At 36.3% G+C, this 16,291-nt stretch overlaps 2 protein-coding genes across 2 annotated transcripts; one reads left to right on the forward strand and one right to left on the reverse strand.

Moving 5' to 3' along the window:
• LOC123273755 lies at positions 1–2,197 on the reverse strand (the record flags this gene model as incomplete). Its single annotated transcript, XM_044741232.1, is given in 1 exon segment — positions 1–2,197. A coding segment is annotated over 1 exon segment (694 nt), but the record flags the coding sequence as incomplete, so codon positions are not given.
• Positions 2,198–5,733: 3,536 nt separating this feature from the next.
• Positions 5,734–7,679, forward strand: LOC123273742. The gene is made up of 2 exons (XM_044741221.1): positions 5,734–5,856; positions 5,943–7,679. Exons 1-2 carry the CDS (start codon positions 5,734–5,736, stop codon positions 7,677–7,679), a joined length of 1,860 nt encoding a protein of 619 aa, XP_044597156.1.
• Positions 7,680–16,291: the final 8,612 nt, after the last annotated feature.

Genomic DNA, 16,291 nt, shown 5'->3' on the forward strand with positions numbered 1-16,291 from the left:
AAGCATACTGGTTGTTATTTATATTTAGATTCAAGTCACCATAAGGATAGCTTTGAGAATTCAAAAATAGCTTGATGTTTCGAATCTGGCAATGATCAAATTTACTGGAATTCTTTTTAGCATCATTCTTTCTTGCTGTTTGGAATCCAAGAATCACACAACGTGGCTTCTCTAGCTGTGTTGAGGTTTTGACAGCCCAAATTTGATTTGAAGTTGCAGGTAACAATGGATATTCATATAATTCCCAAGTTCTGAAACTTATTGGAATAGCTGGATCGCCAGTAATATAATTCAATGTTTGGATTTTTTCTTTGTCTGATGGTGTTATGTATGGCATAATCCATTCAATTTTTTGAAGAGTAACTTTTACATTTTCTGCTGCTGCGTTCGTTTGTATATAAGCATTTATATCAGTATTAGCTATTGTAAGAATGATTTCAAGCTGAACATTCAATAGAATTTTTAAATAATCTTCTGTGAAGCCACACAATATATTCAGTGGAATGGATAAATCAAAGTATCCTTCTTCATTGGTGACTTCAGTTCCATCATTCATATACCAGCCAGAATTTTCTAAACTGCTTAATTGATTTGGACAGAAAGACAAATATCCTTTCATCGTACTGGTGATAACAACATTGGTATTTCCATCAATTTCAACACCATTCATCAATAAACGGAATTCTTTAATCATGTGACCAATGCAGTAACAGCGCTGTTGTCGTCTTTTGTAAATTTACCAAGAACATGTAGTGTACTTTTGCTCGGAAGTATGTACAAATTCTGCTTTTGAATGGTAATACGAACTTTATCATTATTATTCAGTGTTGATGAAGCATACGGCTGATGGGCATGTGACTCATAATGAGCAATTGACTCATCAAAAGTTATTGGTTGTTGAATATTTAAGATATCTGCCATTATCGTCTCGAGCGCCTGTCTCCTATTGTACCGTATTTGTCACCTTTTTCTGGACCGTTGTATTTTGAAGATCCCTTAATTTTTTCAGATTTTTCGTTGCAACTATCCTTACAAAAGTCTCTACTGTATTTACGTTGTTCACTTTTTAAATATTTATTTAAACTGTCACAAACTTGATTTTTCGACATTACTCACAAATAATTTACTTTCGTCGAGGTATTATACACTCAAGACAACAAAAGTTTATTTTTATTTTACGAATTTTCCACGTAATTTTAATCCGAGATTCTTGAGGAATTCTGCGTTTTGACGTGTTAATACTCTGTGAGGTACTCGTCGACTGATATTTTTCACCCATGTTGGTTTGTTTTTATACCCAGAACCAATTTTTGTATCAAAAACTATACCCATTATTACATAGTTTTTATATGTAATCTGATAGTAATAGTTTCACCTCTGAAGTTCACTAATTTGCCGTCTTGATCAACTATCTGCAACCTTATATTGTGTATGGCGATCGCAACAACTGGAAGGTAAATGACGTGTGTTGGTACTTCAACAATCTTAAATCCTGGTGGAACACCTGGAAAAAATTCATGAGTTGTGTGAACTTTGTATTCATTTATATATGCATCTGATGTGATATTACATTAAATTCTTAGAGCGTTGAGTTTCAATATGGTTACAGGCAGATCTGATGAATGAGTTTTGTGAGGTTCAAGGAGACGGTTTGTGAAACCCAATAGTTGACCAATAGAATCTTTAGGTCTAAAGTCAATAAACTGATCACATTTAATCTCACTTTTCAATTCATTGTTATTGGCTTTAATATTGATACTGATTTTCGGTAATGATTTTCGTATGTAACTTTCAATATCTGTAATTTCATAACTACCTGTTGGTATAGTTAGAACTTTATTATCAACAGAGATTATATTCTCATCACTCTTTGTGATTTCCATGAATTCCTCAGAACTATTTGTTGGAAATGTCACTTCATTATTTAGAACAAAATTTATACTATTATCATTTTTTGTAATTATTGCAACATTTCTTTTCGACTTTTTTGTTTTTTTACTATTTACTTTTTTACTAATAATATTATTTTTATAATCTCCTACGTTGTCCTCTGAATAAGACACATACAATTTATTAGCACCAACATCTATATTAGGTATTGAATTCAGTAACTCTACAAACTAAAGTAAGCTAAAAATTTAAGGCATAAATGTCCACATATAATTGAGTCAAAATTTTGATATCTTTCATGATTATATTTTACGCTACCAACATCGAAATAATCCATAAGGTCTTGGGGTGGCTGTAAATTACCAAAACTGTCAAAATAAATTACATTATTACCAATTTTTTTGTATGCCACCCAATGAGTACCTGGTCCATCTTTATCATCTATATTGATGATTGCTGATTCATTGCTTCTAGGTCCAGATTTTGGTAAGTCATTTCTCATAAAAACTCCACGGAAATTTGGAATTTTCAAAACCTTAGCATATTTCAGTATATCGACATTTGTTAATGCTCGATGTGCTAGCTCTACTTGTTTTTTGTCATCTTGCATCCTTAGTCTGTAGGATACGGTCTCAAATATAATCCCATACCACGTGTGTATGGTCTTAAACATAAACCTTTACCCATGACTATCTCTTCTATCTTCATGTTATGACGTGTGGATTCTTCCAATTGTTTTTTAGCGGCATTTGCATCATTTACACTTTTTGCAATTCCTGCTGCCCCACCAGCGAGAGACCCAATAACAGAGAGCCCCGCAAAAATTGGAATCAAAGATGGAAGTACTCCTCCTATTTTTGATGAGATTGGTAAAATACGAGGCACTTTGACATTTTTCTTACCGCCAGATTTTTTCACCGCTTCACGAGCTCCTTTGAGTGCTGATTTTATAGGATCTCCACCTGCTTTCATAGACTTTTTAGCCGCTGTTACAAATTTTGTTATCGCTACTTGAGGTTTCTTGCTCATTTTTCTTTTTTTGCTCCTTTTTTTACCAACTTTTGTTCTTTTACTGGATTTCTTCAGCCCCATTCCAAATCGTCTCTTAACATTAATTATTTTATTAACAGTCCATGCAGCAGCTTTTTCTCCAATACCAGAGTCTGCTGCTTTAAATCTTTGCCAGGCTTTTTCGGCTAATACTTTATCAGCCTCGTGGCGAACTTCTAAATTATCTCGATTGGTAGAGTAGGCAATATCGTGCTCTTTACATGCAGCGTCTAAAGGATTAATTCCATGATCTCCACGAAATAATCGTTTCGCTAGCTTTGTACTAAGTCCACAATACTGATAACCTGGGATATGAAGTTCAACTGGTTACTTGTTGATAAGATTATTTATGAAGCCCTTACCACGTTTACTCTTCATAACGATACCATCACAACTGGTCCAACAATTTTATAAAAGCTGGTATTTATACCTGATTAGTGAAGTCGATGGTGCAGCTTTAAGACATGAACTTCAAAAAACAAAAAAATAGGTTGCCTGTGATCAATTTTGATCAAATTGTTCTTGGTACAGGAACAAAAAAAATTAAAAGACACAGTTCTTTATTACCAAATAGTGTACGCGCAGTGTTTTGCGGACCATCAAATTGTGAAAAAACGAACGCTCTGTTGTCTCTCATCACACATCCAAACGGTTTGAGATTTGATAATATCTATCTTTATTCAAAGTCTCTGAACCAACCGAAATACAAATTTCTAGCATCTTTGTTAAAACCTATTAAAGATATTGGATTTTATACATTTGATGAACATGAAGCGGTAGTGACACCTGATGATGTTAAGCCTAACTCATTGATGATATTTGATGATGTTGCATGTGAAAAAAAAGATCACATCAGAGATTACTTCTGCATAGGTCGACACAAAGGTGTAGACAGTTTTTATCTTTGCCAAACTTATGAACGTATACCAAAACATTTAATTCGAGACAATGTTAATTTTCTGGCGTTATTTCGTCAAGATGAAATGAATTTAAAGCATGTATACGATGATCATGTAAATACAGATATGTCATACAATTTATTTAAAGATTTGTGTTCAGTTTGTTGGAATGATGGGAAGTATGGCTTTGTAGTCATTGATAAAGATAGTGAGTTGAATAGTGGAAGATATAGAAAAGGTTTTGACTGTTTTATCAGTATAAATTGACCAACATTCAATTAATTATAGTCATTGATGCTGTAAGTATCACTGCACCAACATGAAACCTGAAGAAATTACAGAGCGAAAAGATATTTTACGTCAAATATCTCAGGTTAGTGATGCTATTAGACAAAAGCATAAATTGTTGAAAATGGGAAAAGATACCGCCGAAAAAAATCTGGATGAACTATTTAAGCCCGTAGTAACACCACTGCAAAGCCTAATTGAATCATCAAAGAAAAAATTTAAGCAAGAAGAAACTGAAAATAAAATCAAAGAAGAAAATAAACTTGCATTGGTTGAAAAAACACAAAATGATGAAATAACTAAGTATGATAGTTTAATAACAGATGATGACACAGCTAACAGTAAAATTGATGAAATGCAAATATCTCCTGTAAATACAAGTACTCCAACTAAACCGAATTTATTGACCAAATACTTGAATAATTTAAATAAAAAGCATCGTACGATTGATTTAAGATATGGTGTGCGTAAAAAAAACCATGAATTATATAAAGGTGATTCAGCTGTAAAATTTATTGGTAATACTATTCATATAAAGGATAAAACCTATCCAACAACTGAAGGTTTATTGGAGTTAGTATTCCAAAAATCACCTCAAGATTCACTGATCACTCGAGATGATTTACAAAAATATTTTGAAATTATGGAGTTTACAAATATACACAAAAAAAATTATAAACCAGATAATGGTATTTATCGAGATGATTCTCAAAAGTATGAGAAGTAGTTAAACTGGGGGGGATACCGACATTACAGGAATCTACCTTACTGACAGATGGTTCTTGTCCATGTTAAGTTAGGAATCTGCTTTACCGGCAGAGGAGCAGATATGACGGGGCTCCGGCGGATCTGTTTTACCGACGGAGTGGATATGGTGGGCTGTTTTTTACCGACGGCGCTCCATAGATGGTGCTGCATTCCACCATTTTGAATTTAACTATTCGCCATTTTTAATATCCGCTATCTGGTGGCTGCTATTAGCCATTATGATACCGTCATCTGGTGGCCGATATCCGCTATCTGATTCTGACATCCGCTATTTTGAATCCGCCATTTTGATGCTGATATCCGCCATTTTGATTCAGATATCCGCCATTTTGACGCTGCGTGTAAAGAGCACGATATTGCCTACTCTACCAATCGAGATAATTTAGAAGTTCGCCACGAGGCTGATAAAGTATTAGCCGAAAAAGCCTGGCAAAGATTTAAAGCAGCAGACTCTGGTATTGGAGAAAAAGCTGCTGCATGGACTGTTAATAAAATAATTAATGTTAAGAGACGATTTGGAATGGGGCTGAAGAAATCCAGTAAAAGAACAAAATTTGGTAAAAAAAGTAGCAAAAAAAGAAAAATGAGCAAGAAACCTCAAGTAGCGATAACAAAATTTGTAACAGCGGCTAAAAAGTCTATGAAAGCAGGTGGAGATCCTATAAAATCAGCACTCAAAGGAAAAGACAGTAGTGAAGTGCTTATTTTTCCAAAATGGCGCAATCTAACCTTATTGAGGCACTCAAGAACCTGGTGAATACCATTGCAGCCTCATATGCTGATCTGTTGGGGGAGCAGTTCACTGATGAGCATCGTCAGAGGTGTTTAAGGGCGTGCAATGAGACCATTGAATACTTTAACACGATATTACTGGATCCTGGAACATCAATCCAACTCAGAAGAAGTGTTCAAGCACACATCAACCAAATTAACTGGTTTGCTGATCAGTTCTCCAGACTTGGTAACCAAGTAGTTGGTGGAACCCTCGCAAATAATCAAGGAGTTGAATGGCGGGATTTGGAAAATGCTTTTGCTGGTAACATCTAGACTGGATGTGTTATCAACCAAGGTCACAAAGATCCAGCATCCTTTCTCCAGGCCTCACGGGACATTATCATCAACAAGGTGCAAAGTGTCTTGAAAGATCTGGCAGGGTTGAAAGTCAACGTAGAATTCTTTTGCACATTCCGGAAACCGCAAAAAAATTTGGAAGAGCGAAAGTCTTTTGTCACCAAAAGCCGCGAGATTCTCCCTGCTATATCTCTTCAGGATTGGTACAGTGACCATGTCCATGATAAACTGCTTCAAAGAATTCAAGATTTTGAGCACGAGGGTTCCGGATGGAGTCTACATGGCCCGAACAGCTTAATGGTGACCATGTCAAGATTCACACCAACTCAAGTTGGAAAATCCACCTTCGTCACATTGCCGAAGGATATCCATAAGAAAAATGCAGTGGTGAACATTCAAAATAAGGATGAGTTCTGCTTCCTGTGGTGTGTCAATGCTGCGTTACATCCACCTGTTCTCAACCCAGAGCTACCTGAAAAATATCAACACTTCAGCAACAGATTGAACTATAAAGGTATAGAGTTTCCAATTAAACTTAATTACATCCCGAAATTTGAAAAAATGAATAATCTCAGCATTAACGTATACGGTATAGAGTCGGAATTTACGAGTAAAAAGTCTGAGAAAAGTTTTATCATTCCATTATATTTAAGTAACTCTGAATCAAAAATACCAGCAATTCATTTAATGATGATTAAAAAAAGTGTAAATTATACAGATAATTTAGGTCATATTGAGTCAGTCTATTACTTTGCATGGATACATAATCTTTCCGGATTAATTACTAAACAAATAACTAAAGATAAACATAAATTGTACATTTGCGACCGTTGCTTGAATCATTTTAAGCAACAAAAAAGTTATCAAGAACATATATCTGATTGTTTCAAATCTAACAAAGTCCGCATGAACTTTCCGACCGAAAAAAACCGAGTTTTGAAATTCAAAGATTTTAAATCTAAAGATCCTGTACCCTTTGTAGTCTATGCAGATCTTGAATGCACACTCGAACCCCAGGGAGATGACCCCAAAAAAGTTCACAAGCATGTTCCACACAGTATCGCTTATTACATCCACTGTAGCTATGACAATACATTGTCTAAATTTGAATTGAACCGTTCTCCAGATTGCATCAACTGGTTTGTTAAACAATTAGAATCATTCGCTCTCGACTTTGAAAAAATTCTAAAGAATCCCATCAAAATGAACCCTTTAACCAAAGAACAACAGGATAGGCATAGTCAGGCAACTGTGTGTCATATCTGTCAAAAACCTATAACATCTCCTAATGATAAAGTTTATGATCATTGTCACTTCACCGGGAACTATAGAAACGCTGCTCATAAATCATGTAACGTTAATTATCAGAAATCTACCATTATCCCCATTGTCTTTCATAATTTATCCAGTTACGACTCACACTTCATTATTAAATCTCTAGCTACAGTATTTGAAGGTGGAGTTACATTATTACCGATTAATAAAGAGCGCTATTTATCTTTTACTAAATCTGTTAAAAATACTTCGGTATCATTACGGTTTATTGATTCATTTAGATTCATGGCTTCCAGTTTAGAGAAATTAGCTTCATACCTTGATGATAATGACAAGAAAATCACACAATTACACTACCCAGACCCTGATAAATTCAAATTAGCAACATGTAAGGGTGTATTCCTATATGAGTACATTGATAATATTGATAGACGATGAAAAATAGTTGCCTGATCAGGATTCATTTTTTTCAAAATTAACCAACTCTGCGATTTCTGATAATGATTATGCATTTGCTCAAGTAGTTCGGAATGAGTTTGATATTAGTACTCTCGGTGAATACTTAGATTTATATTTGAACATTTTAGATTGAGTTGTTTTAAAACATACAATCTTGATGCCTTACATTTTTATACGGCTCCCGGTCTATCAAACTCAGCAATGTTAAAACATATGGGTGTAGAACTTGAACTATTGACTGAACCCGAGATGCTTCTTTTCATAGAAAAGGGTGTTCGCGGAGGGATATCGATGTGTGCTAATAGACACGCTGAAGCCAACAACCGGTACATGAAAAAAGATTTTGATCCAAGCAAAGCTGAATCTTACTTGATGTACTACGATGTAAATAATTTGTATGGTGCTGGGATGAGTATGTCATTACCTAAAGGTAAATTTGAATGGGTTGAAGATGTAGATAATGTAGATCAGTTTTTCAATGATGATGAAAGTGTAGGCTACATCCTTGAAGTAGACCTACACTATCCTGAGAAATGACATGATCTACACAAAGATTTACCTCTCTGCCCCGAACATTTTATACCACCTGGCAGCAAACAACAAAAATTAACAACAACTCTGTATGATAAAAATAATTATGTAATACATTATAAAATAGTATATTACACACCTAGGGAAGTAAAGTAAGAAATGTCTCAGATCACATGTAATTGTCGGCCGAGGCGAAGCCGAGGTTGACAAACATGTGATTTGAGGCTTTCTTATTTACTTCCCGTGGAGTGTATACTATTTTTTTGTTCGACGAAGGCAGAAAGTGACACTTTCGTTTAGCGCAGCGGGCCGAAAGTTGACGCTTTCTGCCCGTCGAGCAAAAAAATTATTTAAAACAATGTTTAGATTTAGGCTTAGAACTCAAGAAAACACATAGAGTCTTGAAATTTGAGCAGTCAGACTGGCTCAAATCATACATTGATAAAAATGCTGATTGTCGAAAAATAGCGAAAAATGATTTTGAGAAAAATTTTTACAAGTTGATGAACAACGCGGTTTTCGGAAAGACAATGGAGAGTGTTCGTAAATACAAAGAAGTTTGGTTAAGAACAAAGTGGGAGGGGCGTTATCAGGTATCAGACCTGATTTGTAAGCCAACCTTCCACAGCGTAACTGTATTTGATGAGGATATAGTCATAATTTAAATGAAAAAAGCTAGAGTTGTTTTTAACAAGCCAATTTATGTAGGCTTTAGTATCTTAGACTTATCCGCGACTTTTATCTACGATTTCCATTATAATTATGTAATGAAAAATTATGAAACGACACCTAAATTATTGTATACCGATACAGATAGTCTTATTTACCAATTTAATGTACCGAACGTATACGAAGACATCAAACGTGATATCTCAAGGTTTGATACCTCTGACTACCCGCCCCAAAATGTCTTCAACATGCCATTGGCAAACAAAAAGGTCCTGGGGCTTATGAAGGATGAGAACAACGGAAAAATCATGTCCGAGTTCGTAGGTCTCAGGGCCAAGCTCCACGCCTTCGAGATTCACAATCCTGATAAGGAAAAAGACAGGATTAAGAAACGGGCAAAAGGTATCGGAGGATCAGCCTTGAAGACCATCACGTTTGATGACTTCAAAAGATGTCTTTTCGAAAACGTATTGCTAAGAAAGGAGCTGTACATGATAAAAAGTAAAAAACATCAAGTTCACACAATAAAGCTAGAGAAACTTGCTCTTAGTTGGGGTGACGATAAGCGTCAATTAATCGAGGCCTGTACTGATACCCTACCTTGGGGATATAAGGGACCAATAGTTTTTAAGAAAAGAAAGATTGTGCAAGATAATAATAATAATAAGAAGCAAAAATTATTGTAAAATTAGTTTTAATAAATAAAACATTGTAAATATAGTTATAAGATTTATTGAATAAAAAACAGTGTAAATATAATTTGTGTTTTACATATCAGATTTATTAACCCAGCTATTATGTTTTGTATTAAAACCTAGCCATTTAACATAGTATTTATTTCCACGTTTCTTAATTATATTTTTAACAAGATATACATCTGGATATTTGACTTTGCTGAGTTCTTCGTTGTAAAATCCTCCTTCGATTGGTTGATCCTGAAAGTCCATGAGCTTGTACGTTGTTGGACTTGTGTTCTGCACCGTCTTGATGGTAAAAATCTCGGTTGTCCAGTTTGGTGTGTATCCCTTGTCAAACACATGCTTGTACTTGCTGATTCGGACTTTGTCTCCAACTTTGAATTTCTTCTGTCGTGATTTAACTTGCAGTGGCTGATATATGTTTTCCAACAGTTGTTTCTCTTGAGCAGCAGTTACATCAACAGGTTTCATTTTGATAGTGCGATGTTTGGTGTTGTTGTAAGTATTCACCAAGTCATCAAGTATATCACTCCACATGTAGCTACCACGAGCTGTGAATTCTCGCCACATTTTAGTTTTAAGTGTTCTATTGAAGCGTTCACATATAGATGCTTTCAGATTGCTGAATGTTGAGTATAGATTGATGCTGTGCTGCTTCATCAGACCTTTGAATTCTTTGTTGTAAAACTCTTTGCCCTGATCAACATGGAGATTCTTTGGGATACGCCCTTGCTGAAGGACTGATTTCATTGCACTTGTGACATCAGCACCACTCTTTGACTTGATTGGAATCGCCCAGGCATATTTAGAAAATATATCTATGATTGTAAGCAAATATTTGTAGCCTTTATTGACTGTTGCGTATGGAATCATCTCAACCAAGTCAGCCTGCCAAGTCTCATCGAGACCACGGATATTAACATGACGACGTAGATAATTTCTGCGGGCTGGTTTGTGAAGCTCTTCGGCTATCACCACCTTTTCCATTGCTTTAGAGTTCTTTTTTCCTGCGCTTGGGTTCCTGAATCTTTTTCTTCAATTCTTCTACAGCTATTTGTAGAGTAACTACTTCAGAGTGCAAGTGTGAAATAATCTCTTTCTGATCACTATCAATGCTTTTATGCAATAGAGATAGTTGTCTGAGCACAAATTGCACCGTTGCAGCGTCGTAATCATTTGAAGGATGACCAAGGTTGCACAGTCTTTTATTCCTAATGTCATAGTTTCCATCAGAAGTCATATTGAAACCTCTGCCAGCTGGTCCTTGTGGTCCAGACTTATCATTGTCCAGTGGACGTCCAAATATATCGATACTCATAGTTGTGAACACCTTGACTGTTAGCTTGTGAATGAGATAATTTTAGAAGCTTCTAGTATATAACTCCTGCCTCCCTTAGCTCTTCAATAATCGACATGATTTCATTAGTGTGACTTAGATTTCCAGCAGCTTGTGATGCGATGAGCAACCGCAAACGGTCTACTAGCTCATTTGGATCATCCCAGTATACATAGTCCATTGGTGCTTTTCTTGCAATCATAAATTTTGGTAATCCTTTACCAAGCTTGGTGACAAATTCAGCGATGTAATTTTTATACTTGGTAGTTGAGCCCTCATAAATACTGTGGTTTGAATCATAATTTTTTCTATGAGTATTTGTACGTTGAACAATATCCAAGTACTTTTTCTTGTCATCGGGGGTGATAAGTACATCCTGCGGTGACTTTTTAAACAATAATTCAAGCAAGCCCTGAGTTATTGGATAGCTTTTTCCCTTGACTGCTATGACATCGTTAGCAAAGGAAATATTTGAATCACCTATATACATTTCACCATGTTTTCTGCGTACACCATACCTCATATCATTATCTTTGTGTTTTTTACTTAAACGTTGTAAATAATTAGTGAGAAGAGAATTTTTACGAGTTGGAGTACTTGTTGATGGCGGTAGCTGAGTGATAGCATGTGCTGTATTGTCAAATGAACTTTCATCATCTGATATTAAACTGTTGTAGTCGTCTGGACCAACATATAAAGATTTTTCAACGTGCTGGTTTTCAACCTCTTCTTTTTTAATATTTTCTTCTTTCAGCTTTGAACTTTCAACTATACTCTGAAGTGGTGTGACAATAGGTTTAAACATTTCCTCCATGGCTTTTTCAGCTGTATCTTTACCCAACTTCAACATCCTGTGCTTTCGTCAGATGGCATCGCTGGCTTGAGATATCTGATGCAGAATATCCTTCTGCTTTGAAATTTCTTCACGCTTCATGTTGACAGGTTAAAGTCTACAGCATGTATGACTATCACACTCTAAAGTACCTCAATTTATACTAATGAAGCAGTCGAATCCTTTTCGATACCTGCCGCTGTTCAATTCACTGTCTCTATCTATTACCACAAACCCATATTTATTCCAACATGCCGAGCATAAATCTCTGAATGAGTTGTATGGCATGTCCGTATTGACGTGATCATCATAAATATGCTTTAGATTCATTTCATCTTGACGGAACAGCACGAGAAAATTTGCATTATCTCTAATCAGATGCTTAGGTATTCGTGTATAAGTTTGACAGAGATAGAAGCTGTCTTCATCCTTGTGTCGACCCATGCAGAAAAAAGCCTTGATGTGATCCTGTTTTTCACAAGCAACATCGTCAAATATCATCAGGGAGTTAGGCTTAGCATCTTCAGGCTTGATTACAGCTTCATGTTCACTGAATGTGAAGAATCCAATACCATCAATCTGTTTAAGCAGTGTCTCCAGAAACTGATACTTTGGTTGGTTAAGAGACTTTTGGTTCATCATCAAAGTGAGTAAAGATATATATTCTCAAACCTCAAACCGTTTGGATATACAATAAGGGACAGCAGAGCATTCGTCTTTCCACAGTTTGATGGTCCGCAAAACACTGCACGGATACTGTTTGGAAGCAAAGCACCGTGTCGCTTGACTTTTACACCTGCCCCTTGAACAGTTTGATCAAAGTTGATGACTGGCAACTGAGCATCTTTAAACTCCATCATTCACGACTGTTGAACAGATTCTGAGACTCGAAGAGTATAAATACCAGTTTATATAGACCATCAGTCATTCTTCAATGTGACATGTCTGAGAGCAGACGTGGCCGGGGTTTATTCAACAATATAATCAACAAGCTTCCACTTGAACTTCACATACCAGGTTATCAGTACTGTGGTCCAGGTACAAAGTTAGCCAAGAGGATAGCTCGAGGTGATCCGGGTATAAATCCTTTGGACGCTGCTTGTAAGGAACACGATATAGCTTACTCAAAAAATCGTGAAAATTTGGAAGCCCGTCACGAGGCTGATAAAATCCTTGCTGAGAAAGCCTGGCAACGATTTCAAGCGAAAGACGCTGCTATTGGTGAAAAAGCTGCTGCTTGGAGTGTGAACAAAATTATGAAGTTAAAGAGACGTTTCGGTATGGGGCTTGAAAAGGAAACTACTAAGCATATGATAGTAAAAAGAAAGACGGTTAAAAATACCAAGCGCAAGATAGTAAAAAGAAAGACAACCAAAAATACCAAGCGCAAGACTACCAAGCGTAAGACTACCAAGCGTAAGATTACCAAGGGTAAGACTATCAAGCGTAAGACAATCAAGAAGGATGTAGCTCTGAGACAAATTGTTGATGAAGCCAAAAAATCAATGAAACCTGATGGAGATCCAGTTAAAACTGCACTTGAAGGTGCGCGTAAAGCTGTCAAGAAATTTGGTGGTAGAAAAAATGTTAGGTTGCCTTGTATTCTACCGGTACCATCAAAGATTGGTGGAGTACTTCCGTTCCTTATTCCCCTGTTTGCAGGGTTGTCAGCTGTTGGTGCTCTCAGTGGTGGAGCTGCTGGGGTTGCAAAAGCTGTGAATGATGCGAGTGCAGCCAAACATCAACTTGCCGAACAGAAGCGTCATAACTTGAAGATGGAGGAAGTAACTGTGGGTAAAGGCTTATATCTCAGACCTTACCGCAGTGGTATGGGGCTATATCTTAGACCATACCCAGAAGGGGCTGGTTGCAAGTCAAAAAACTAGTAGAGCTACCACATCGAGCACTGACTAACATTGATTTACTAAAATATGCTAAGCAGCTTAAAATTCCAAATTTTCGTGGTGTTTTCATGAGAAACGATTTACCAAAATCTGGACCTAAAAAAAATGAATCAGCAATAATAAATTTGGATGATAAACGTGGACCTGGCACTCATTGGGTCGTGTACAAGAAGATCAATGATCAAGTAATTTATTTTGACAGTTTTGGTAATCTACAACCTCCAGAAGATTTGATGGAATATCTCGATGTTGGTAGCGTAAAATACAATCACAAAAGATATCAAGACTTTGATACAATTATATGCGGCCATTTGTGTTTAAAATTTTTGACTGGACAACTATAAATTGAATAACTCGAGGCCACAAGAATCAGTCATGGTAGAGTCATTCACGCTGACACTATCTGGAGCCTCCTCTGTGTTGGAAGCAAACTATTTTCCACCGATTGAGCTATCACCAACAAAAAATTATGTTCTTGGACTTGTTAAATTTTTGTCATTTAATTCAATACCAAATATAGATGATGGCGCTAATAAGTTCTATGTGAGTGAGGGTAGATCTAAAAGGAGTACAATCAAGAGATTTCCAGAAAAAGTAATAACAATACCAACAGGTAGTTATGAAATTAAAGATATTGAAGATTATATAAGCAAGGCATTGCCTAAACTAAGTTTCACATTGAAAGCAAATAACAATGAGTTGAAGAGTGAAATAAAATGTAATCAGTTTATAAATTTTAAACCTGAAGATTCTATTGGTTCAATACTTGGATTTACAAAACGTGTGCTTGAACCTAACATAACACATACATCTGATTTACCAGTCAAGATATTAAAAATCAATGCTCTGAGAGTCGAGTGTAATATAACTGCAGGAGCATACATCAACGGGGAGAAGAATCATACAATCCATGAATTTTCCCCGAGAGTTCCACCAGGATATAAGATACTGGAAGTACCATCAACCATCATTTACTTGCCAGTAGCCGTACGAGCAATACATAACTTGAGACTCCGCATTGTTGATCAAGACGGTAGAATAGCAAATTTCCGTGGTGAGACTATAACGATAAGGCTGCATATAAAGAGTTTGTAATGGGTATCGTATTTGACACTGGTTACGGGTATAAAAAGACTGCATCATGGTCGAAGACCATCAATCATCATCCATCTCTGAAGGTGTTGACACGTCAGAACGCAGAGTTCCTGAAAAGTCTAGGACTAAAATTACGTGGAAAATTCACAAGATAAAAATCAATTTCTGTTGTCTTACTTGTACAGTACCTAGAAAAAATAATGGCTGAGATTTTAAATATCAACAAATCGATTATTTTTGATGAGTCTATTGCGCACTGTGAAGCACATTCACACCTACCATATGCATCATCAACATTCAACAACAGTGATGAAATCAGGATCGCTGTTCAACATCAAGACTTGTGCTTGCTCCCAAGCAAGAGCACGTTACATCTATATGGAAGAATGAGGAAAGCTGATGGGACTGCTGTTAGTGCTACTACAAAGATGGTCAACATGGCTGTCTGTCATATGTTTGAAGAAATAAGGTACGAGCTCAATGGTGTAGAAATTGACAGATGCAAGAATGTTGGCATAACGAGTGTCATGAAAGGATACGCTTCCTTGAGTCCAGGACAGCAAAATATTCTCGAAAATACCGGGTGGATTGTTAATGAAGATGATAACAAGGTGACTGACAATGGTGGCTACTATGATGTCTCAATTCCGCTGAGTTTTATTCTTGGATTTGCTGAAGATTATCAACGAATTATTGTGAATGCCAAGCATGAATTGATACTGATCAGATCAAATACTGATCTAAACACGTATACTGTTACCGTTGCAGCAGCTGACAATGTAGCGATTACAATCCAGAAAATTGAGTGGATTGTACCATACATAACAATGTCTGACAAGCAAAAAATTGAAGCTTTGAATTATATAACCTCTGATCCAGCCATACCAATCAGTTTCCGGTCATGGGAATTGTACGAGTACCCACTGTTACCAGCTACCTCTAAGCATATTTGGGCAATTAAGACATCAAATCAGCTTGAGAAACCTCGTTTTGTCCTCCTTGGATTTTAAACAGCAAGAAAAAATCAACCAGATCAAAATGCCAGCGAGTTTGACCACTGCAATATCAGAGATGTTAAGCTGTTCTTAAATTCTCAAAGTTATCCATATGGAAATTTAAACCTTAACATTGCGCATAATCAGTATGCTCTGATGTATGATATGTACAAAAATTTTCAAAGTGCTTACTATGGAAAAAAAGCTGAACCGCTATTGGCTAAGAAAAATTTTCTGAATACAGCACCTCTGTATATAATCGATTGCTCGAAGCAGAACGAGTCAATCAAATCTGGACCTGTGGATATACGCCTTGAGTTTGAGTCAACAGCACAGTTTGCTAATCATACTTCAGCTTACTGTTTGATAATACACGACCGAATAGTGGAATACAACCCAATAAGCAGCAGTGTGAGAAAACTTACTTAGAATGCAAGTTCAGTTCAACCTTGAACCCACCATACATCACATGTATGTGTGGGACTTTGCATCCAGGCAAGCGAGGAAAGGTCCATGGGAACAAGCAGCAAG

Source organism: Cotesia glomerata, unplaced genomic scaffold (assembly GCF_020080835.1).
Source record: "Cotesia glomerata isolate CgM1 unplaced genomic scaffold, MPM_Cglom_v2.3 scaffold_13, whole genome shotgun sequence".
Classification (NCBI taxonomy): domain Eukaryota; kingdom Metazoa; phylum Arthropoda; class Insecta; order Hymenoptera; family Braconidae; genus Cotesia; species Cotesia glomerata.

Bases quoted from the DNA above. Each gene is read 5' to 3' on its own strand.
- LOC123273742 (XM_044741221.1), top strand. From the start codon at position 5,734: ATGAGACCATTGAATACTTTAACACGATATTACTGGATCCTGGAACAT. The intron at 5,857-5,942 runs GTAACCAAGTAG...GGTAACATCTAG, and splicing joins TGATCAGTTCTCCAGACTTG to ACTGGATGTGTTATCAACCA.